Genomic DNA, 24,989 nt, shown 5'->3' with positions numbered 1-24,989 from the left:
TAGAAAGAGAGAGAGAGAGAGAGAGAGAGAGAGTTCCGATATCTACTTATCGAAATCCGTAAGAAAAATGTATTTCAATAACAATCAAAGTCAATAGAAAGTTTGTTTTTGTTAACTTTGTAAAAAGGTAATGATCGTGCGTTTCGATATTTTACTCCATTTAAATATTTATTTATATTTATAACGATTAACTTTGTTAAAGCAAGGAATGGGCAAAATGAAAAAAATCGAGCAAAAATTCGGCGCGAAACTACTTATAAATACTTATAAAATGTATTCATAAAACCCATTAATATGAACAACTGAACATGTATCTACTTATTTTTATCATAAAATAATCAGTCAAAAGTTTATTAAAATGCTAGGGGAAGTTACTGTAGTTTCTCCGTGTATGAACATGGCGGACGTATTTCTTTGGGTTTGAAATGAATCAGAAAATTTGAACATCGATTTACGCATGCCTAACAAGAAAGCAATCGTCTACTTCACGAAAACTAATCACATACCACTCTAGAGTTTATATGAAATTCAGTAGCGAGAGTAGAGGAGCTTCTCCTTTGTCGTAAAGTTACAGGGGCGCCACTGTAAGAAACTTTTTTCTTACGAAATATATCAAAAAAACAGCATTCACGCCAACAGCAATTTTAGACGTAATTCCTGAACAATTTTAATGAACAAAGTCTCATTTTAAAAAGGTTGATTTAAGTGAGGACTTGGCCTTCTCGAATTTTTTTAAAAGCTTTATTTTTTATCCATAAACTATTGTCGAATAAATATCATTTTTTGATAACATTTTATTCAAAAAAAAAAAAAAAAAAAAAAAAAAAAAAAAAAAAAAAAAAAAAATTTTCAAAACCGGTAAATTCATGTCCTCGCTTCAACTTTCATCTTTAAAATGAGATTTCGTTCATCAAAATTGTTCAAGAATTACGTCTAAAATTGCTTAGCATAAACCATTGTTAGCATAAACCATTGTTAGCATAAATCATTATAAAACCAGGAATAATGAAACAGTCTTATCGAATAATGTTATGTTTAACATATGTGCGTGCGCCCGCGTGCACTCGCGTATGTGTATGTATGATGTATAAGGTGGAGATTACATATTCTCGGTTTTGCATGTAATTATACGATATGAAGTAATCATATATATATATAATACATATATGTATGACGAAATAACAAAGACGCCGTATGTTTGTCTGTCGACAATCAACCGACAAATTCTTCTCATCGATATTTATTGTAAGCGATTCACTCGAACGAAATAAATGCCAACTGTCGCTTGAAGCGATTAGAAATCATATTTCTTTATAAGAATTTATTTAATAATCTAACGAACAATTAAAATGAGTACGAAACATTTAACCACGGGTAAGTATAAAATAGAATTGAATTAGAATAATTAGAATTATTGGAGATATGTAATATTTCATAATTTTTTTTAGGATCAGTCGCACCACCTATTGTACCTGGAAAAATACGTTTGTATAGTATGCGTTTTTGTCCATATGCTCAAAGAATACATCTGGTTTTAGATACCAAAAAAATTCCGTATGTATAATTTAATTAAAAAATTTTTAATCACGAATTACATATCTTTTATATATATGTTATTTTTTACAGATATGATGTTGTTTATATCAATTTAACCCAAAAACCAGAATGGTTCTTAGAGAAAAATCCTTTTGGAAAAGTTCCTTGTATAGAATTAGAAGGAGGAGAAATATTGTATGAAAGTATTATAATAGCAGAATATCTAGACGAAGCTTATCCACAAAATAAATTGTGCCCATTCAGTCCTTTTGCTAAAGCTAAGGATAAACTATTGATTAAAAGATTTAATGGAGTTATTACCAATATGTACAAGGTTCTTACAGAGTGATTATTGTAGTTTTGATTATATATTTTTTTTTTCATTGGATGTTTTATTTATTTTAACTATTCTTTTTCTACTTTCTTCTAATATTTTATAATCATAACCTTAAAATGCTACTATGGCTGAAATTGATTAGCTTTCCTTTTTATGAATTCTAATTTTATGTGATATTTTTTGCAGCTATATACTGGAACAACAGTAGATCGTGATTTATATAATGAAGCCTTATCTAGTTTGGAATTTTTTGATAGAGAACTTGTTAAAAGAAGAACTCCTTTCTTTGGAGGTACTTCACCTGGCATGTTGGATTTAATGATTTGGCCGTGGTGCGAAAGAGCAGATATTATCCGGATTTTGCGTGGAGATGAATTCATAATATCTCGAGAACGCTTTCTAAGATTGGTAAGCTAAGAGCTAATATTTTCTTATAGAATATCTGTATATCAAAAGTATATTTTATATATGTTATAATATTTTGGTATATGTAGTTCGAGTGGAGAAATGCTATGAAAGAGGACCCTGCAGTTAAAGAAAGTTATTTGGATGCTGAAATACATACAAAATATATGCGTAGTCGACTTGCTGGAATACCTCAATACGATTTACTACTTAATCTTTAACTAAAAATATGTGATAATAAAGGCCTCTAAAACTTAACTCATTAAAGTTTGAATGATAACATTATAACTTAATTAATAATTGTTTATACATGTCTACGTACAAATAACTAACTTAAAAATGATAACAATTTGTTCAATACTATATTGAACTATGATGCTGCATTTATATAATATATAAATAAAATATTATCAGATTTACAATGCTTAACATAAAGCAATCTTCTTTGAAATTTTATTTATGTTTTTTTTTTAATATGTATGTATATGTATATATATAAATAACTAAATTTATATCGATGTTATACAGTGACATAACAAACATTGTTAATTAACTTGCCTAATGTACTTTAATGCTGTTGATCTACTTCTATATTATTGATATTATTTGTATAAAATGTAAAAGTATATTGTAATATATTTATATTTAATTTTTGTTTTGAATAAAAAACAAGTATAGTTCTGTAATATAAAAATGGTAAAATATATCGGTGTAATTATACCGATAATACTTGAAACACATAATACAGTTCCTTATACTGTATGTACAAAATGTTTGGAAACCTCTCTTGTATTAAACATACAATACAAACCATAAATTAAAAAACAGATAAAAATAATGCTAGCTGCAATCATGAAAGATCGCGTATTCTCTTTTCGTAAACCATATAATTTTTGTTCGTTTATTTTAAGAACTGTTTTAACTTCTTCTAATTCATTCTCCAATCTTTCACGATTTTCAATGGTAAGTAACTTAGTTTTCAATCTTTTTTCTATTACTTCCACTCGGTGTAATGATTCCTTTAATGCATCTTCGACGTGAAGCATCTAAATAATAACAAAAGATAGGTTATGGTAAGTACTAAATAATTGGAGATATATTTACAAATTATTTATATCAGATACCTTAACCATGACAGTGTCATTTTCAGACATGTTTCGTAATTGTATCACCTTTCTCACTTCTTTTAAATTAAGAATTATCTTTTGAAATATATTTACAATTAATCTTTTTGCTAGTATATAATTGCTGTGTCACGTATAGTCATTATATACATCTATATATATACATGTGTGTATATATATATATATGTGTGTGTTTGTGTGTGCATATATATTATCTAACGCTGTGTAAATACAATGCATTAACTTCAGTATCGGAAAAAGATCTTTAGAGTGCATGTGAAATATTTGGTCAAAAAAGGTCATATTTAATATTTATTCAGAAAAATGTTATTTATCAATTATATAATATTTCATTGATAATTAAAAAGAATAAGAATAGAGTTTTTAATTTATATTTAATATTTATTTACTTAGATAGTGAATAAGAAAGGTAACCAAACAAAAATAAAATGACGCGAGGTGTTGAACTTATTAAAAGTATTGTTGAATGCATATGTCAAAAAAATGGCTTTGGAAAATGTATGAAAAACGTATGTGTGTTTCTTTGCTGATGTTTTTTTTTCTTTTGTCATTCTATTCAATTGTACAGTGCATATCTCATAATTCAAGAATGTTAATTAAATTTATACATATATCACGTAGGTGAAAATACTTTCTGCAGGGGATGGCAAATGCAAAGCAGAATTTACAGTTTCTGATGAACATTTAAATTTAGGAGGTTCTTTACATGGAGGTTTTACGGCTACGCTTGTCGATTGTGTTTCCACTTATGCTTTAATGACATATGGGACTGGTGTTCCAGGAGTTTCTGTAAACATTAATGTTTCGTAAGAAATTTTACTTTATCTTTATTATTTTATTACAATATTTATATTAATATTGGTGTACATTATCTACATTACCATGCAATCTCAGTTTCATAATTGACTATTATCTTTATACAGTATGTATTTCATTACTGTATATATATTTAGCTTTTCTCATAATAACTTAACATAGAGCACGCAAATTGTGTAATAGGATTTAAAATATTTTTTTCTATTTATAATATATATGTATCTAAATTTTCTTCATTTTACATATGTCAATGGCACAGATATATGAAAGCTGCATTTCCTGGTGAAATGATCACAATTGATGCTAAAACTATACGTGCTGGACGTACTCTAGCATATCTTGCAGTAGATTTTACAAAAAATAATGGCAAAGATATTATTGCTAATGGCCAGCATATAAAGTTTATCGCATGAAGAAATCTCTAGGATTTTATAGTTATTATGTAATATGTTACATAAAGATATGTATATACATAGATATTTAAACAAAAACATTTACTTATCTCAATAATTAAGATAATTTTCTGATTGATGTATCCATAAAAATATATTAAAATTATTGCGAAGTTTTTAGCGAAATAAAATTAATTGTAAATATAATCCAAAATATCTGCAGACATTTATTAGCATCTGGTATAACTTCCCTAAAAAAAAAAAAAAAAGAAAGAAAGAAAAAGGGATCTCTATTCTTTCTCATACTTCTAACACGTATTTGTATTACCATCTTTACTATATATACAATAAATGCATAGAAATTTGGTGTTGATGAAAAGCATGTGTGAAATTTCAAAGAAATGTGTAGAAAAATACATTTAAAAATTCTCTAACGAATAATATAATATTTATCATGTTATTTCAACGTTTTGGCATTAGATAATAACGATTTTAATTCGTTTATCCTCTGTGATAAAGCATCTGCATATCTTTGAAGTTTTTCAAATTTCTCTTCGGTCTCCTCGATCATTTTTTCCAAATAATCTATTTTCTCGCTATCTTTGGCGGAAATTACTTGAAATTCTAGATTATTATGCATAGGCGATAAATACTTAGCGGCGTTTCGTCGGAAACGAGATATAATATTACTATCGTCCTCACAATTATCGCAACAATCAGACCACATACTTAAATCTAAATATGGTATATTGTCACAAGAGATAAACTTGTTATCATTTTCATTTGGTAAAAGAAAAACGTTAGGTTGTACGCGATCAATTTTATCACCATTGTCGCAAAGTATTCTTGCCAAGGTAACTTGTTGTATTTGGGCTAACTGTTCAGGTCGGAAATTAGAGGGATTCTCGTACCAAAATCTATCACCATTTCTAATCCGACGAAATTGTTCTATTAAGAGACATTTAAACAATGGACCGACCTTCGCATCAGGAAGTTGATCCTCGAGAATACCACCAACCCATACATCTATATTACCTGGATGCCCATAGAGTTCTCGAAGTTTTTGTCGGACTTTAGGATCTTTTATATCAACGACTAAATCATCGAAAGTTTCTATGTGCGACATGTTACAGTATTTTCGCCACTCCAAATAACCTGGGATACCATGATCTCGAGAACGTTGAATATTCATAGCAGCCAAATCCAAAGCTACTGCATGAGCTGTACGAAAGAGTTGTTCCGTCAATTCGATATTCAGATTTTGTTCGGGTAATTTGAGTTTCGCTGCTGTAGCATACATCCCTCTTATCAAGGGATCTACACCACCTTCTTCGACTAATCGCCATGGTGCAAAGAAAGCATCACGTAAAGGTAGAGCACCTTGTGGAATAGGTTGGAAAGATTCGTTTAATCGTTCTAAACGTGGTTGTATCAAAGAGTGACCGAAACGAAGGGCTGCTGTTGCGAAAACATTTGATATACTAGCATCTAAATCAGAATCGTATTTTCTGTAAGGTCCTAAAAGTTCGTCAGTCGTATTACCCAATACAAGTGGTATCCAATATTGGAAGGTAATGTGTTGCATCTCAGCACCCACAATTCGTCTTGATTCTTGATATAACTTCTCACCGTTCCAATGTGGATTTAATTCACGTAATTGACGAGCTATTCGATTATGTTCTCGTAGCCATATTGTATGCATCGCTAGTAAGCCTACTTGTTCGTTAGCACGAATATCACCAGCAACGAAACAATTTATAGAACTCTCTAAAGGATTTCGACGACAGTCGACAAATTGGCCAGAAGCATAAGGAAGTAAAGCTTTGCGACCTGGAAATATAGAACCTTCTCGCAATAATCCATGATCCGTCGTTAGATCTCGAAGATCTCGAGCGAGTTCGTCATCGTAGCCATAAACTTGGGAAGCATCTAAATAACTAGTAAGTTGATTTAATTGTTCGCGAGGCATTAAGTTACCCCATAATACGCTTGTCTCTCCGGAACCACAAACTGCGCTGCTCCTAACGAAATCAATGCATCTTCTATTACTTATACGAGGATCACCAGGTGGTACTTCCATAGGGAAACAAGGCGCTGCATTTTCACAAGATTTTTTACAATCTATACCATCCCAAGATTCGCTAGATACCGATGGTAAAGCATGATCAAGATCGTGGTCCAGAAATTGGCCCCATTGCATTACCATGTGAGTGATTCTATCATCGGAAGTAATATCATGGGTTGATATCAAGGTAGTCGAAACGAGACGAGCTGCTGGTTTTGGATATCCGTGATAACGACGATCCTTTTGCCATCCTATTGGCATAGAAAAACCATTCTCGTATATAGGTTGGAGAATCCTTCGAAATCCTGTGTACGATGAACCCCAAGTCGGATGTTTAAGATTGTTACAACTACCATCTATACTACGATACTTGTGATGAAAACATATATTCGTACAATTCTTCCGTTTCCTGTGACCAGTACATCCGGATAATCTTTCGATCTCTAGTACCTATGAATTAATAATATCATCTCTTATTACATCTTTCATGACAATATATGCAATAATACTTAACATCATACCTGTTCGGACGTTAAGATCTCTTCATAATGAAATTCATTGGTCACGTTAGCAGCTGCACCAGAATTCACCATACGTCGAATATTAACCAGTGTTCTTTCGAAAAGCTCTGCTGGCTTAGCTGCAGCACGACCGATCGCATTTGGAAATCGTGTGACTCGAAATGGATCGATTCGTCGAGATGTACCGTCGCTGTTGAACAAATTTTTCAAGGTCTTATTGATGGCTCTATCTATTTCTTCTGAAGCATCCTTGAAAGCTCTTATAATGAGCGCGTCTGTCGTTCCTACTTGACGAACACGAACCAGAGCTTGAGCAGTAGCACGACCGTAATCGTTTACAGCCGAACATTCGTATCTATTTTTGATTAAATTTATATACATATATATATATATATATATATATATATATATATATAAAATATATAAAATATATAAAATATATAAAATATATAAAATATATAAAATATATATATATAAGTTCAATAGCAAGAGAGCTCTAAATCGAACTGTTACCTTCCAGTATCTTGAGACGTGACGTTGTACAAATAAAGACTACCAGCACGAGAAACACGAGTCCTATCACCTGCGATAGAAGTACCATCTTTTTTCCACTGTATTAATGGTTTCGGTCTACCTTCAGCTCTGCAAGGCACTTCGACTATAGCTCCAGGTTCTGCCTCCATATCATGAGGTTGATAGGTTAGTTTTGGTGGACTGTAGTCACTGTTTAGAACATCGAGATCAACGCTGGTTTCCGCGTAACCATTGGAATTACTAGCTCGACAAACGTATCTGGCTGCGTCGGATTCTTTTGCGGCTAGAATACGAAGTACGCTTCCATCATCGTCTAGTAATATACGTCCACCAGTAGAAAGAAGTTGATCATTGTTCCACCATTGTATAAGCGGTTTGGGATTACCCTCGGCTTTACATACAAATGAAACATCCGAACCAGCTGTGATTGTCTGTGATTCTGGCAATTGGCTAAATCTTAAAGATGAAGCGATTATCAAAGCTCTGGCTTTTCTTGATTTAGTCGAACCCATGTCGCTACTGGCTATACATTCGTATTCGCCAGTGTCTTCCTCAGTGACATCAGATATGACCAACGTACCATCCTTTTGAACAAGAAACCGTTCACCATCGACATAAAGTTCGTTAGAATCTCTCATCCACTTTACTTCCGGCTCAGGATCTCCTGTTACTCGACAAGTAAATGTTACAGTGTCACCGATCTTAACTTCGGTATCTTCCGGACCTTCCATTATACGCGGCTTTGCTGGAAAACAATTTCCATTGTTAGGAATGATAAGGAACTCGATATAATGAGAAAATTCATGAGAAAAGACTATTACTCAACTGCAATGAAAATCACTGCTCGTCATAGTTGTTAACAGTTTACCCTTCATCTCATTAGGATATTGACATATCGCTGCCATTTCATCAGTTGGTCTTTTCTCAAGTCTTTCCACTAACCAAAGGAGATTACAGTCGCAAACTAGTTCGTTACTATCGAGACGGAGACGTGTCATTGGGCCAACATTTTGGAAGGCATCAGCAGGAAGACGTTGTAACATGTTGTTATGAAGAAAGAGACGTTCCAATGACGGTAAATTGTTGAAAGTACCTTTGCCTATATCCGTTAGACGATTGTAATGCAAATAAAGTTGTTCTAATTTCGGAAGATGAGAGAAAGCATTGGCTGATATATCCTCGATTCGATTCTTATACAAATAGAGAATCCGTAGATTAGGAGCACCCTCGAAAGCATTTGCTGGTATATGTTTGATATGATTATCGTTAAGTAATAGGGTGTGCAAATGCTTCAAACCATGAAACGTTCCAGCTCGTAGTTCTGCTATGTTGTTGAATCTTATGTCCCTGAAAACGAGCAAGGTCATGTTCGAATAAAATGATAGAAGGGTGTGCCAGGACAATGTTGAGATCACTAGTTCGATTCATTACGGATCATTTGTTACGAAGACTTGCTTGATAATGACGTTGAATGATTACCGGATTAATCGACGATTTATGACCAACCTAATGGTAATTGCAATGATCAAAAATAATCGAAAATTATTGATAATTTTCAAAGTTATTGCAAAAAAAAGAAATAATATTTTTAGAAGAACTTTCACGTTTGTGGAAATGTATTATGTAAAACTCTCTTTATGCTGTAGCTTTGTATGCGTATACGTATGTCATAACACGTAGATACATAAAAATAAATGATATCTCAATCATTGAAGAGCAATAGCAGGCGATATTTACTTTATAATATCGAAACGAGAAAATTGAAGAAGATAACTGATAATCAGGTAGATTATTTATAATAAACATTTAATCCAGTGTTCGAATAAGATCTCACGAGTTGTAAAATTTTATGATTTATTGACCCGACTAATTCCATTCATTGCAAAAGTCAATTTCTTTTGATATTAATTCGACATGATCAGCGACTATGTTCGTTGGCTTTCCTCAATGTTTCACTGATAGAATGCTAATGAAAAAAATAGAGAAAAGGAGAACAGGAACGATGATCGGTGAACACAGAAATAGCGAACACAGTAGGCAACACATCAAACGCATGCTTCGTGAAAATACACATATACACATACGTGTATGTATATATATATATATATAAAGAGAGAAATTTAACGATAGTTCTTCGTCACTTCTCGAAATAACATGATCATTGTTTGTCCATTAGATATTTTTTCTTTCTTTTCTTTTTTTAATCTCTTTATCTTCAATTTTCCGATGTTAATGTTATTAATAGTGATCTAACAAGGGAGATCCTTTGATAATTAAATAGATAACATGTTAATAACTCTTTTTTACAAAAAATTAATTACGTAATCTGAAAAAAAGGCTTATGAATATTTTACTACCAATTGAAGATAACGAATGCGAGCATCTTAAGCGGTCAAAATATAACATAAATGATAATAACGTATGATAAATAAATATATATACATATATGTATGTATGGATAACAACTTTTATCAGTTTCTTTAGTCGTAACTAAAATTAGAATAAATTCTCGGGATATGACGATTTTATTTGTTATTAACATTATATATATATATATATATATATATATATATATATATATATATATATATATCAATAAGAAATACCGTCCTGAGCAAAGGATAAATTCGATTTCTTTTTTATAATTATGATTTCATGATTTTTTATGATCATTTTTTTCATATATTTAAAAAAATGAAACAGAAAATAAAAATAAAAAAAGAGAAGAAGAAGAATATAAGAATAAGAAAGATTAATATTTAACACTAACGATCTCACTTACAGAACTGTAGTATTGGTCGGTACTCGTGGCACGCGATTGAGTTTCTGAAACATACATCGGATGGTTTTCTGATAGCACATGCACTTGATCGGACATTCTGATGGTCCGTGTTGTGTGATATGCGTTCTTTCCGCAACGACGTTGGGTACAATCGAAGCCGACAGTATGCCAAGAAGTAAATAAAACGTGAATAAACGAAAAAGAAACGATTTCCTCATCATTTTGTTGTTGAATATATATTAAACCGATTTGTAGTAATTCGATGATGATACAGGTGATACAACAATGTTCATCGAAGAAGAAATAGGAAGAAGAAGAGAAAGAAGAAAGGATACGGTTCTCTCTTTCTCTCTCTCTGCGTATCCTTTCACGCACGGAGATATGCCTTTCTCTCCTCCTCCTCTTCTTTTCCTTTTTTTTTTCTTTAATGAAAACCACTTCTCCACTTGTGGCTCGTTCTCGTCCTCGTCGTCGTCGTGCTATACGAGACGAGCCGATACTGAGAGAAAGAAAGATTCTTGTGAGACGAACGTGGCGTCGTTGCTCGCGACGAAAGAAAGAGAGAAAGAAAAAGATAGACAGAGGGAGAACAAGAAAGAGAGATAGAGAGAGAAGAAAGAGAGAGGGAGAGTGAGAGAACACGCGGTGGGCTGCTATGGGTTACGACAGCCGCAGACTCGCTCGGGATCTGCTCGCTTCTGCAGCACGAGGAGCAGCGTCCCAAAGCGTTACGCTTCGAACCTTCTTTCCCTCTCTCTGTCTTTTTCTTTGTCTTTTTCTCTCTCTCCCCCTCTCTTTCTCTCTCTTTCTTCTCTCTTTCCTCGCTCCTTCTTACGAACCTCCCACCGACCCACAACGTTCGTTCCTTCTAACCAGCCGACGCCCGCTACTCCCGTGCTACGAGTTCCTTCCACCTACAGGGTGTCCGAATATGCTCACTTATTTAACTTTCTTATGAAATTTATGCGTGGATGGATTATGATTAAATCTGAAATCAATTTAGTATGATGTTATTATAATTTACAGTGATTAAATCGTTGTTCCCTGTACTAAATAAATATGTGTTGGGAAATTTTTATCAATAAATAATATATATGTATATATGCTGTATATATATGTATATATATCACGTATTCATCGTGATCTTATTATTATAATTCTGAATTTAAAATCTAAATTGAATATAAGCGATGCATACATGCATACATATGTTAAAGTTTAGGAATATGAAGAGATAGGAACGTATTACCGTTAATATAGGTATGACGAAAACGAAAGTGACGTGAATGATATACATGGTATATAAACGAATGCCATTTTCCTTTTAATAAAGGACAGCTGTATCCCTGTAAACAATGAAGTTCTATTTCCGATGAGGAACAAAGAATGTTCGAGGCTATTTATATGTACGTGTGTACGTATGTATGTGTGTATGAAAGAAAAAGAGGTATTGAACAAATATTAATATGAAACTTTTTTTCATTCTGCAGTCATTATTTAAAATAGCGCACAAGTCAAACCCGTAATTTTCATAAATCCGAATCACGACGAAGTATCACTGATTTAAAGGAATTAAAAAAAAAATAAAAAAAAATAAAACATAAAAAGACAGGTGGGAAGAACTCGTTGGAAAATGTAATATAACTAGTAGAACGATACAACGAATGTTCGCTATCCGTGAATGAGGAGATACACATTTCAGATTAGACATTATGCGGTAGACATTATACGGGCCGAACAAGATGAGAAGAGTGTATGTATGAGAAAGAGAGAAAGAGAGAGACTAGAGTTTCGTTGACCCTATTATAGCCAACTCTGACCACTTATAAGTAGACTCTTTCGCCGGTAGAATCTAACGAAGCCGACAATAAACGTTTGACGTTTGTTTGCCGGCAAAAGAAGCAAGAGAATTAGAGACCAACCGTTTTTTTTTTTTTTTTTTTTTTTTATACAACACGGTGCGAGCATACGTACATATTTACAGAAAAATCTCATCGTTTGTTTGCACAAAAAGCAATGTATTGGAAATTTTTGAGGTAACCATGAAAAACATAGTGTACAAATTGTCAATGATTACGTAGTACTTCGAAATCAATATTGAAAAGACGATACGCCCATGCACGTATATATACATATATGTATATTTAACCGTGTGGTCAGGGCGATGATGAGAGCAATATGACGGTATGAATGATATACCATGTCATTACCTAAAATGGTAAATCTGTATGGTCCTCACATAGTATAAATGTATATGTGTCTGTAGAGAATTGTGAAATATAACGGAACATATATGTACTGAAAACATAGAAGATAATAATAACAATAGTAATAATAATAATAATAATAATATTTCAATATAATCATCTTCTGGGATATATAAAAGTTACATTTTTAAAAAGAACTTCATTTTTCATATATCATCGGTTTAGTTTCTTCTCAACATAGAATTTTCTCCTGTTTAATTGACATGTAGCTTGTAACATGGTTTGTATACGCGCCATTACCATTTCCCGGATTCCAAGGAAAGCGTGGTAAGACTATAATTCGTAATGGGCTAACGCAAGAGCTTTGCACGGTACATAGGCTAGCTTGGATAAAGTAAATGTACCTCTAACAACTCGTCCTCGGATATGCTAAACTCGCGATACCGTATACGCTATCGTATATATGCAATATGTAGCTGTCGTACAGTAAGGGAGTACAGTGCTGCCCCTCTTCTTTACGTTTCTGCATGTTATGAGTTAACAGAAATAGCTCCTGACTCAATATTTAGGCAGCGCTGATTTCCTACAGTGGGTTTATCGTGAACCGTCTGTAGAACCTGAACGTAATACTATTAAAAAATCAAAAAGGAAAAAAAAATCATGATTCATGATTGCTAGATAATCATAATCTTTATCCTTCAAAGTTTAATTACAAAATCGTTAAATCATTTATCAAATTTTTTTTTCTTATCAGCGACATCTTTTGTCCTTACGGAAAAAGTAATTACAGATTTTCAGAACGATAAAAAATGATAGAAGGAAATGAACAAGTACGAAGAAATTCACTTTGAATAGAAATTTATTGAAGTTTTCAAGTCCTTATGTTAAACGCAATTCTATAACGAGGATAATGATAAAGTGCGCTTAAATCTATCGTTATACTCGCCTTTTATAAATTATTATTACGTTTTATAACTAACTGGAGAAGGGAGTATGTATATATGTATATATATGTGTGTGTCTATATATATATATATATTTGTATATATATAATTTATATATACAATTTGACTTTTTTTTTAATATATATACGTAATACACACATACGCGGATGCAATGTATGTAATATACATACTCATCCATAGAAAATTAACGACGACACGCGCGACCGATTACAGTATGTATCTCTTTTAATATTCTTACTTCAACAATACTTGCTTGCACGGTCGATTATCGGTTTAGTGAAAGAATTACTATATCGTTCGCGTTCGAATTTGTACTTAAAATTCATGCGCCTCGTTGCCTTGTATTTCAACGACTTAAGATAAGAATTACGTAATGATCGCGAATAATTATTTTTATTATCGATACATAGTATCCATATTGTCGACTAAACTTTTCGTTTAGAGTTAGAAAAAATTTATGAAGGAAAAAAAGGTTCATTAAATTCATTTCTCTTATCGACTCCTATTAATTTGTTTAATTTTTTATATGAAAATATATTCTGCTAACCGGCCGAAAATGTAGACAAAGATCGTTGTATACTCCCGATGAAAAAAAGTAAAATAAAATAAAATAAAAACAAAAAAAAATAAAATTATTATTCGACATAACATAAAGATACTGATAATTAGAGTATAGCTCGAAACTAACTTATTGCATCCAATCTTCGCACGCGAATATGACAAAACGCGAATTAGTGTAAGAGAATATGTAAGTCAGACTATTTACATCTTTGTAAATTAAATCATATCGTAATAGAATATATCACGTTTGGAGTTTAATACCAAAGAAATTGCAGTACGTCGTTCGTTCGAATCTTTCGCAGTCGAAACGATATTTTATAACAAATATAGGTCTCGATGCCACGTGACGCATTCAAAACGCCCTTCTAGATTCAAATCATAAACATACACACTTAGATACCACGACAGTAGTTAAATGACTTAAGATGCAATAAAGGGAGCTAGTATCATCAACGTAGAAACTACCGATTGTGTCTTTTCTAAGCTCCCCTCATTCGTAAGGATTAACAATTAGCTATCTAGCTCGTTGGAGAAAACGACGATGATATCTTGTATGTACGTTGAATGTAAAGTCATACGAGGAACAACGTCGTCGTACGATCGGCCATTGATCGCTGGAGTCGAAGATGAAACGATATTATAAAAAATGTTTACTCTCTATTTACAAAAGGCAATACGCACGAAACTTTTCTCCTGCTCCATCTTCGTATCATTCCCATAAAAAATACGACGGACGATATATATTATTTTTGTAAAAAATATTTATATATCTAAAGCTCGAGCTTTCGAGCGAGGAATTCATTAATTCGCGATGACAATGATCGACGTACGACAAACAAAGAAGAATCAAACCTGTATGGTCGTGGGGATAAGTTTGCCGAGGATGCGAATGAATTATTTCGTTCTCCTTTGCAAAGTCGATCTCTTGGAGTCGTTGCCACGACCGGAAACATCCACTCACGCTAACTTCATGTATATGGTCCGATCTCTCATCTTGCAATGCTTCAGTTCTCTCAACGCTCTTTGGGCCTCGCTAGGAGAAGAGAAAGCTACGCGTGCATCACCCGTAGGCATACCTCTTTCGTTGTAACGTCTTATAACATTTTCGCGTTTTACATCGAAATCGCCGAAAAAGTCAATTATTTCATTAATGTCCGCTTTAAATGGTACATTTTCTAAAGAAAGAACGCAACCGGGTTTACCGAAACCTTCGACGTAATCCATGGAACCAGGATGACGACCTAACATATGTCTCGGTATACCCATTAATCCTGGAGGACACCTGGGACCAAATGCTGAATTACCAAAACGCGGCATATGATTTTGCATAGGTCCAGCAAATCGTGGCCGTGCGTCCTGTGGTGGTGGATAATGTTGTTGTTGCTGTTGCTGTTGCTGAGCCTCTATGAGTTGAGGATCGGTCATTTCGAGAGTCTCCAACATTTGAGCTCGCGATATGAGTTCGATCGTCGGTATATTCTTACCAAAAGGAACTCCATTCTTTGCCGTCGCTCTTAGAGCTTCGTCGGTCGTTTCGAATTCGCAGAAACAATCGCCAGTAGGTTTACCGTTCTGATTCAATATCATATGTATTCGACGAGGTACAATACCAATGTCAGAAAAGTAATCGAGAACATCGCGATCCATCGATTGGAATGGCAAACCACGCATGATAATACAATCCGAGGTAGTAATTTGGCTCATGCCATTTTCATGCTCTCTTTTAGCTTGTGCGAACTTTTCTTCTGAAATAGCTGTTGCGGTTACCTGTTTATTACCTATCTTCAAAGAAGTACCAAGAGACGATTTGGCGTCTTCTAATCTAGCGAATTGCACATAAGCCATGTAATGCGTACTCCCGGATTCCTTGATATTCGTAATAAAAAGATCATTAATCTTCCAGTCGTGGAACAATTTGGCTATGTCCATCTCTTTGGTGAACGACGGTAAATCCGTTAGAAGGATGCAAGTAGATCCCCTAACGTCAGCCTCATCCTCTTTCTCTGGCGCATAAGAATCTGCCGCTTTATCGAAAATACTTTCATCCAAATGAAGAACCTCCACTTCGGAACCACGAACGTACCTTGGCGTTGATAAAGCTAGTTCCTTACCTTCCGCTTTACTGAACTTGACATACGCAATACCGACTCGATTACCGTGATTATCATTAATTAGTTTCAAACCATCTTTTCTGATAAAGATACCTTGAAAAGCATGACGAACATCCGTGTATGTAGCGTTTAATGGCATATTACGTACCTCCACGCAATAACCACCAGAATTAGATTTATCATTCGAGAATCTCGAGGAACCGCTGGAATTTCGTCCGGACGTTTGCCTATCTGGACCATTTTCGAAATTACCATACTGCGACGCAGCAGCCGCAGCTACAGCTTGAAAAGCATGTGGATTACGTCGACCTTCTAATTCCTGTACTTTACTCAGGAAAGCACTGTTTGGTCTCAGACCAGGTCTGCAGTTGATGGCACCATTATTTGCGCCATACATGCTACCATCCTGCGCCCCAAATTGGGTCGTTCTACCTGGAAATCTTACTTGATCCATTCTGCCCTGTTCGTTTTGACCCCAAGGTTCTTTTGGCCGATTTAAATTACCCATACCACTATTTAAGCTTGGCAAGGACGCGTTAGCCAAGTTTTGAGGAAGCGAATTCATCCCGACCGTATGGCCAGTTAATGTCTGAACATGAGGTTGCATCAGATTTCCGACGCCGTTCAAACCATTCAAGGAGAACTGATTCGACTGAAGCAAAGATTGCTGTCCTAGAACGGAATTACCAAAGGTCATGGATCGTTGCTCGCTATCTTGTGACAATGCAGCCACTCCCGCTCCTAAAATTCCTGGCGTTAAAAGGGTCGCTTGTATTTGCGTTTGAGGCGGTACTTCCCAAATTCCATTTTCAACGATCGGCTGTTTTTTCGCCGAACCACTAGACGCGGATTTATCCTTGTGAAATTGTCCTACGCAAACGACATCGTTATTATCGTCGTCAGTTGCATCCTTTCGGCGTTCTCCTGTCGAGTTACGCTTGTTAACATCCCTATCTCTAGAACGTGTACGATCACGTGATCTTGAGCGTTCACGACGGCGCCGTCTGTCTCGACGATCGCGTTCTCTGTCACGCGATCTGCTTCTGTCTCGACGTCTGCGATCACGATTCCTATCCCTATCGCGTCTATCCCGATCCCTGTCACGATCTCGAGAACGTGACCTATCTCTCGATCTCGATCTATCACGTCTCTCTTTCCGATCCTTGCTCGATTCGCTGTCATTGTCCTTCTCCCTTCTGTCGTTCGGAGAAGCAGGTTTAGCCGAAACAACAGGAGTTGGAACTGCTACTGGTGCTGCTGTCTGTATAAACGATTGAAGATGTAACGTTTGTTGTCTCGCCGCTTCTATCACTTTCTGCATTTCCGTGCGCGAACTGAGCAACAATTTAATTTTCATTTCCTTGATCTTACCGCCATCTTGCATCATCGCCTGCCGAGCATCCTCATCCGTGCTAAAAGTTGACCACGTTCTTGATTAGTGGAATCGACTATTTTGAACCTGATTATATTTACAAATTTTTTGCTCTCATTGTTAACGAGATGTATACATTGAAAATTGGCAGACGAGAATAGATCGTGGTGAATGAAATAATGCTTCGAAGAATAAGGAACAGTGTTTTCCTTCTTTCAATAACAAACTCATTTTATTACCTGAACGCTATAAACGCGTCTCCTAATTCACCGCCAACAATATGTACTCCACCTTCCGGTATACTGAGCCCTCTGAAAAACTGGCGGATGTCCAAAGCGTTGGCAGACCATGCTAGATTCTGTAGTCTGATTATGACGCTCATTTTCGGTAGATATTTTTTTCACGTATCTGCAACCGAACGGATAGGCGAAAATTAGATAAGAAAGAATAGGTATATATTCGTTAAGTACCAAAAGAGTAGAATCGATATTTAACAATTTGTCGACGTTCGAATACGAAACAATTCATCGAATCTGAAAAATTTTCGGTAAAAGGAGAATATAGGATGTGGATTTTTGTTCCTTCTTTTATGTCTAATGATTGTTTTATTGATTACGAGATATATTATAACTACATTAAATTCAATACACTCATGTAAAGATTTGAAAAAATGTAATATCAATGTAATGCAGACGTCAAAATATTTTTGACAAAAAGATTAAGAACACTTCAGAGTCATTTTGTACGGCACAATTATAAGGACTTGACGCTTTTTATCTCTTACAAGGCTAATAACACTAATGACTTAACACTTTATCTTTCACTGCGTGAAAGGTACACACAGAAGAGACCATAAACGCACATACATTAATGGCTTGCATAGATTAATAGCTTGCCGGATAATAATCGTTGTTACTGATGAAAAGTCGATGTAAAATGTAAGCTTCTGATAAGTAAACTTTATTAATATAGATATTATATTTCCGAAATAGAATACCTAATTCATTTATCATGAATATTATTACTCATTAAGAACTATTGTCATTGGTTAGAATAATAAAAATAAGATATTTTAGGTTGATACATGTAACGGAGATCTTTATTATCTTAATAGATTCCATTGGCACGAAGTCTTCGGTAATTCAACTGCTAAATGTGCTGACATAAGGCAGGCAGGTATAGAAATACGCCCACGTACGTTTTTGCTACTATATAGTATCAATAACATCGGATAGCACTGAAAAGTTTCTATGCGCGTGTTCACGCATTTTAATAAGGATTCCAAAGGAAAGATTTCTAAAGAAAGAAAGTTGAATTTCTAAAAAAGGTCAAATAATTAAAGGTCATTTTTACTTGGCGAGATAGAATCGAAGAGTATATCGATTATCTGTATTACAAAATCTTTTGAGCAGTATAACTATTCTTTGTATTGTAGTTAGATTTTCTAAGTCTTTACTATTTCGTCACTTAACCTCTATCATTTTGTTTCTCACTGTGTATGTGTTTCTTTACACACACACACACACACACACACAAAGTATTTGTTCGAATGTATCTTTTTATCAAACTGAACAAGAAATTATAAAGCGTATTACAACGTAATCTTTTTCCTGAAGTAATGTATTAGGAAATAATCGATATTGATTATAATAAATATTGTATTAAATATGTCATAAATTATATTATATAACTTGTATAAATTAATATTTATGCCATAGCTAATTCAATATATGTACATAAATAATTCGATAATCGACTCGATTACGATCATAGTGTGATAAATAAATCGAGATAATAGATTCTATTATTTCGAAACGCAAAACTTGGTGAAGAAGTTTAATTATTCAATTTATCCATAACTTACGACAAGTTTTAGAACCTTCGAAGATGACTGTATGTTCACAGCATGTGTATATAGTTTGTTATCTTGGAATATAGAACACATACGACATAAATTCTCGTCATTGTATTATTATCAGCAGCGAGTTAAAATCAAAACCATAATGTTAACATTTCATGTTTACAGTAAGAGAATACACGAGATGAAAACAATTCATCGACGAACGTTGCCGAGCGAGTAAACAAATAAACAAGATCAGAAAAAAAAAAAATTCACGTTAATTTAATAGATAAAAGATATAATTTGTTCTCCAACGAATACGTCCAGAAAATAAATCCAGTATGTTAAATAAAAATTTTTAGAGCCTAACTTTTATAAAAATAAATTTATAGAAATATGTAAATTAATTTCATTCGAAAAATTGTACATATAATTAGTAAATAAAATTCATCAAAAAATAAAAATGGAAAATTCATAAAGATAATTATAATTGTTTACTAATTCAGTGTGCAATTTATTATCTGAAGGAGATGTAAAAATTTGTAACAGGCCCTGTTACATTCCAATATGGAAACAGATTCTCAAGAGATGTAAGAAGAGTAGTATATTCCGGGTTAACAGCTAATACAACCGCTTGGAGAATGGTCGAATCACCGATGGGGTAGATTTTCTTTCTTCGTTTGTCGTTAGCAGCCACTGCTCTCTCTTTCTCTCTCCCCCTCTCTTTCTCTTTCTCTCTCTCTTTTTCTCTATCTTACTTTTTCCTTCTCTTGTTACAAAAGATCAATCTCGATAAGAAAATGTAAAAAAAACAGAAGCGATGCGTCGAATTCGATAGCAGCGTTGAAAAGAGAGCTACCTGGATATGGTTACGCAGTATCTACAAGTTTTCCTTTTTCATATCAAGAAAAGTGATTTCCATTTGACTAAGAAATGATAAAAGGGTAGATAGGAAGAACATATCAAAGGACCAAAAAAATTTTTAGGATAATAACAAGTACATATATATATATATATATATACATTTTTTCTTTTTCTCTATCGATTAATAAATATAAAAAAGGATAGGTACAAATTTGTAAGAATCTTAAAAAGAGAAAGATGAAGAAATAAAAGAATTATTAGGATAAATAATAGGAATATATTTATATATCAATCTTTCTCTTTCCCTCTCTGTCGATTAAAAAAATTACGGATTTGTAAAATATTTATTATAAAGAGAAGGAGAGAGAGAGAGAGAGAGAGAGAGAGAGAGAGAGAGGAGGAGGAGGAGAGAGAGATAGAGATAGAGAAAAAGAAAGAAATAATAAGAGATTTATAAACAAAAAAATTTAAAGGATGATAAATTTCATCATAATATCGTAAGAGAGTTTTAAAGCATCAGAGATAGAGGGACCCATTTGAAGGTTAGTCGTCAGAACGAGAAACGACGAGTATTACGGCATACAGAGAGAACTCGTTCAAGAAACGATGATGATGATGATAATAATAGAATGGAGAAATACAAGGGGACCCTGCAGATTCGATGTGGAAGAAGACCGATGTCAGGATTCCTTTGTCATCCCTTTGAGACTCGAACAGAAGACGATGATGACCGATCAGTCTTTCTTTCTCTTTCTCCCGATGCGTTGTCGATGAGGATTAAAATGTCGTCCGAGAGATTCCGGCGAAACACGTTCGAAACGTTACCGTTGTAGAACACTGTCTCTTTCACTCTCTCGTTCGAAGGACACACGAAGGTTATTGTCTTTTGTCCCTCTTTCTTTCACTTACTCACTCTCTATCCTCCTCTTTAACTGAGAAATGATGGAAGAGTGAGAGAATAGAGAAGAAATGATTCTTTCTTTCTGTTATCATTAACATATTCAAAATTCGTTTGAACAAATGAAAAAAAAATTAAAAAAAAAAAAGAAGAAAAAAAAAAGAAAAAGAAAAAAAGAAAAAAGAAATAAATAAATAAGAACAGTATTCATACGGTATATTTTTACTCGATTGTTACTCATATTCAATGGAGACATAAAATACACTCGTTGATTCGTCGAAATCACCTTTGCGAAGAGAATGTTTAGTAGCGACGTTTCTGCATCGATTTTCACAGTCGTTGAATCTGCTCTCCCCCTCTCCTTTCTTTATCTATAGCACTATTTTTTCTCTTTCTCCTATTCTTCTTGTTTTTCTTTCTTTCTCTCTCTCTCTCTCTTTCTCTCTCTTTCTTTCTCTTCCCCTCCCTCTGCATTTCGCAATATTTGATTACTGATAGTTCTCTATCAAACGTGAACATTTTTTTATCTTTTATTCTGTAAAAAATATTTAGCTTTTTTCTCGAAAATATATGACCTAGTAACCGTGTGACCGAATAAAAAAGGATCGTTTTACTGTCGTGCACAGAGGAGAGAGAGACAAATGTAACATTACATACACATGTTTAGATATATACTTTCGATGCAGCATATGTATATATATACATATATATATATATATATATATATATGTCGTGCGCACGCATGCTCACACAGTAAAATGTATTCATACGAATTTACGTAAACACGTGTGTGCATATATATTGTATGTATGTATATGTCAGAGACGTATTAAGCCACTTCACGCATGCGCGTGCGCAAGATAGCTACGATCAATCGTCCATGACGAATAAGTATCGACGAGGAGAGTAAGGATATATTTATCATATTTCTTTTTTTTTTTGCTTTTTTCTCCCACTCGTTCGATACATAAAAAAAGAAAAAAGAAAAGGATTCTGCAACTTCTGAAGAAATTTATGTGCAAGGAGAACGTTGCAACAAAAAATATTGTAGTTTAACGATGAATTAACGAAGTTTTGTGAGAGATCGACGATAAGAATTCCCATTGATTCGACGTATGCAAGAAGTTCGATTGACGAAATCTTATTTATAATCGATGCCGCGTTTTCATTATACGTTCAATTGGAATAAGAAAAGGGCAAAGCAAATATAGATTTAATGAAATAGCTTATCACGATAAGCTCCATCTATCTCTATTTCTTTCTTTTTCTCTCTCTGTCTCTCTCTTTCTTGACGATCTGAAACATGAAAAGATACGAACGTGCATCGCGACAAAATTGAATGGTACTCCTTTTTATTTGTTTTCCAATATATTTATGTCGACGATTAAACGTAGGTATCTATTCATGTCCGAGGATAAAACATATATATGTATATATACATATATATCCTTATATATATATATATGTATGTATATATATATATAATACTATATTTGTTATTCCTTTTATCTTACAAGAACTTCGAGCATATTAAATATTAATTGTATAATATAATTCCAGCGAATATGAACACTGCGTCATTTAGTTTCTGTTTAACAAAATGACGAAAATTATCTTCATCGTTGATTAAATTTGCCGTGAATCATGAGTATAAGTATTGTCGCATGACCAAAGTCTGTGGTCACATCCAGCAATGTATGCTCCCACGTATAACCTATTTGTTATTTCTCAATGTAAAAAAAAAGAATAAAAAAAAAAAAGAAAAATAAAAAAAAAATAAAAAAATATATAGTCAGCATTCACATAATCAATAATATAACGATTAATATCAAATTATGGCAAAAGATGTATTTGTTGAGTTCGGGGACTGAAGTAGGTAACGATCGTTCGATGTATATAACATCGTGTATATAACGTGTTACCCTTACCTAAATTATTCAATCCAATTAATTTCTAAAACACAAATGTGTAGATACGTGTATATAATCAGAATTCCTTGCTGATTAAACATAAAAGAACAACAACAATAACAATAACAATAAGCAGTGCAAATATATAGATATTCAGAAACTCTAAGTCGATATAATAATCTCTTGTTCCGTATTTCGATGTAAAATTAATTAGACAACGAGAGAAACGAAAGACAAAACGTCGATAAAACGTCAGATCCATTTATAGCATGTATAAGATATATATATATATATATATATATATATATATATATATGTATCTTAATCGATTAAAAATGCACTCGTACAAGATGACTCCCAGCTTGCAAGGACCTCTCGTTGAAAAACCAAACTTCGCAGCAGGCTAAGGACTGGCAAGATTAAGTTGCAGCAGACTCTCTCTTTTTCTCCACACTCGTTTTCCCTTTTTTTTACTTGTCTTTCGAATAATATCATTGAATATCATGTCACGTTAAATATTACCATTATTTTCATGAACGTTGATTCGATAATGATTGACCATAGAGACAAATCTGATTAAAATTCAAGCATTCGATTTTATCCTGATCTTAATTCAATCTCGTTAGAATTTTATATATATATATATATATATATATATATATATATATATATATATATATCTTTCTTAAACATGGCGCCATTTTTAACGGAATAACGAAACGAAATTGTTAATAATACATTTATATTTGTATTTTCAAGAATAAAATGCAAAATAACCTGCACATCGAAAGTTTCTATGATTTAGAGCTCGATATGCTTTTCTTTTTGTAATAAAATAGGAATTTTCTCAGAAAATGAATAAATCCTGTGTGTATCTTATCATATACACATAAATATATATGCTTTTTACATAATAGATTCTATATAATCAACGGACCTTGTGGTTATAATATAAGGGAAAAAGCAAATTCAAATGAAAATCAAGGGTGATCTGTGATATAGAATATAGAATAAAAGGAACGCGTACAAAGAACTTATAAATTACATACTCAAATTAGGTTACCAACTTTGATCGAAGTTTCATTTCATTTGTAACACATTTTTTACATAATGGATGTTGTTAAAATAAAGAATTCCATATTTACGTTATTTTATGTTACTTTAATTACCACATTATGGTAAACATATCTTATTTGTCAACTTACCTTTATTCATTTTACATGTTTTTTTATTATATAGTATGATATTTTAACCTATTATCTATGAAGTTTATATTTATATAGGCATTGTTTAGACTTTGATCAAAGTTTAATAGTTTAAAAAAAAGTCAATGATATAGATGGTGTGAAATTGAAATATTAGCTAACATAATATGACACTACATGAATACTTGGTATATATTTATATACCAAACAACATTCAAGTATCTTTAACTGTATATCTTAAATTTGCTATAAAAAATAATATAGTGGTATATGTTAAGATGTTTAGATCAACAAGTATGTAAGCACTTGCCTTCAAGAAGAAAAAATTTATGCATTTGACAATCATGTTTAATGTAAAAAATTTGTTTATTTAAATAATATCAATCAAATTATTGTGCAGCACATAATTTGATTAGATTTTGATGTAAAATAAATGATACTGTTAAAAATAAACTTCTAAATGAAAATTTTTTCCTTTTTAAATACTGAAGTAATTCTTTTGTTGATAAATATTCTAACTTCT

General features: G+C 33.1%; 4 protein-coding genes across 4 annotated transcripts; 2 read left to right on the top strand and 2 right to left on the bottom strand.

The window, feature by feature from the left end:
• The first annotated feature begins 912 nt into the window (after positions 1-912).
• Positions 913-2,536, top strand: LOC124422601 (pyrimidodiazepine synthase-like). Its single transcript, XM_046959280.1, has 5 exons — positions 913-1,374; positions 1,449-1,554; positions 1,627-1,870; positions 2,060-2,281; positions 2,368-2,536. The coding sequence occupies exons 1-5, from the start codon at positions 1,350-1,352 to the stop codon at positions 2,497-2,499; spliced, it is 729 nt and encodes a 242-aa protein (XP_046815236.1). The 5' UTR covers positions 913-1,349; the 3' UTR covers positions 2,500-2,536.
• A 157-nt stretch (positions 2,537-2,693) lies between these two features.
• LOC124422603 lies at positions 2,694-3,563 on the bottom strand. The gene is made up of 2 exons (XM_046959282.1): positions 3,403-3,563; positions 2,694-3,324 (listed from the first exon to the last, which is right to left on the bottom strand). Exons 1-2 carry the CDS (start codon positions 3,430-3,432, stop codon positions 3,031-3,033), a joined length of 324 nt encoding a protein of 107 aa, XP_046815238.1. The 5' UTR covers positions 3,433-3,563; the 3' UTR covers positions 2,694-3,030.
• A 4-nt stretch (positions 3,564-3,567) lies between these two features.
• Positions 3,568-4,996, top strand: LOC124422602 (acyl-coenzyme A thioesterase 13-like). Its single transcript, XM_046959281.1, has 4 exons — positions 3,568-3,700; positions 3,817-3,932; positions 4,045-4,229; positions 4,499-4,996. Exons 2-4 carry the CDS (start codon positions 3,852-3,854, stop codon positions 4,650-4,652), a joined length of 420 nt encoding a protein of 139 aa, XP_046815237.1. The 5' UTR covers positions 3,568-3,700; positions 3,817-3,851; the 3' UTR covers positions 4,653-4,996.
• LOC124422591 (peroxidasin homolog) lies at positions 4,870-11,330 on the bottom strand. The gene is made up of 5 exons (XM_046959258.1): positions 10,534-11,330; positions 8,578-9,098; positions 7,731-8,496; positions 7,218-7,572; positions 4,870-7,146 (listed from the first exon to the last, which is right to left on the bottom strand). The coding sequence occupies exons 1-5, from the start codon at positions 10,752-10,754 to the stop codon at positions 5,089-5,091; spliced, it is 3,921 nt and encodes a 1,306-aa protein (XP_046815214.1). The 5' UTR covers positions 10,755-11,330; the 3' UTR covers positions 4,870-5,088.
• Between the last annotated feature and the right edge of the window lie 13,659 nt (positions 11,331-24,989).

Source organism: Vespa crabro, chromosome 3 (assembly GCF_910589235.1).
Source record: "Vespa crabro chromosome 3, iyVesCrab1.2, whole genome shotgun sequence".
Lineage (NCBI taxonomy): Eukaryota > Metazoa > Arthropoda > Insecta > Hymenoptera > Vespidae > Vespa > Vespa crabro.
This window is presented reverse-complemented; position numbering and strand designations above follow the sequence as displayed.

What these genes read in the sequence shown, in the direction of transcription:
- LOC124422601 (XM_046959280.1), top strand. Translation starts at nt 1,350, where the DNA reads ATGAGTACGAAACATTTAACCACGG. An exon ending in TTAGATACCAAAAAAATTCC is followed by an intron (nt 1,555 to 1,626) that starts GTATGTATAATT and finishes TATTTTTTACAG; the next exon opens with ATATGATGTTGTTTATATCA. An exon ending in GAGAACGCTTTCTAAGATTG is followed by an intron (nt 2,282 to 2,367) that starts GTAAGCTAAGAG and finishes TGGTATATGTAG; the next exon opens with TTCGAGTGGAGAAATGCTAT.
- LOC124422602 (XM_046959281.1), top strand. Translation starts at nt 3,852, where the DNA reads ATGACGCGAGGTGTTGAACTTATTAAAAGTATTGTTGAATGCATATGT. An exon ending in TTGGAAAATGTATGAAAAAC is followed by an intron (nt 3,933 to 4,044) that starts GTATGTGTGTTT and finishes TATATCACGTAG; the next exon opens with GTGAAAATACTTTCTGCAGG. An exon ending in TCTGTAAACATTAATGTTTC is followed by an intron (nt 4,230 to 4,498) that starts GTAAGAAATTTT and finishes TCAATGGCACAG; the next exon opens with ATATATGAAAGCTGCATTTC.
- LOC124422591 (XM_046959258.1), bottom strand. Translation starts at nt 10,754, where the DNA reads ATGATGAGGAAATCGTTTCTTTTTCGTTTATTCACGTTTTATTTACTT. An exon ending in GAGCAGTGATTTTCATTGCA is followed by an intron (nt 8,497 to 8,577) that starts GTTGAGTAATAG and finishes ATTGTTTTCCAG; the next exon opens with CAAAGCCGCGTATAATGGAA. An exon ending in ACGTCTCAAGATACTGGAAG is followed by an intron (nt 7,573 to 7,730) that starts GTAACAGTTCGA and finishes AATCAAAAATAG; the next exon opens with ATACGAATGTTCGGCTGTAA.
- LOC124422603 (XM_046959282.1), bottom strand. Translation starts at nt 3,432, where the DNA reads ATGTCTGAAAATGACACTGTCATGGTTAAG. An exon ending in ATGACACTGTCATGGTTAAG is followed by an intron (nt 3,325 to 3,402) that starts GTATCTGATATA and finishes GTTATTATTTAG; the next exon opens with ATGCTTCACGTCGAAGATGC.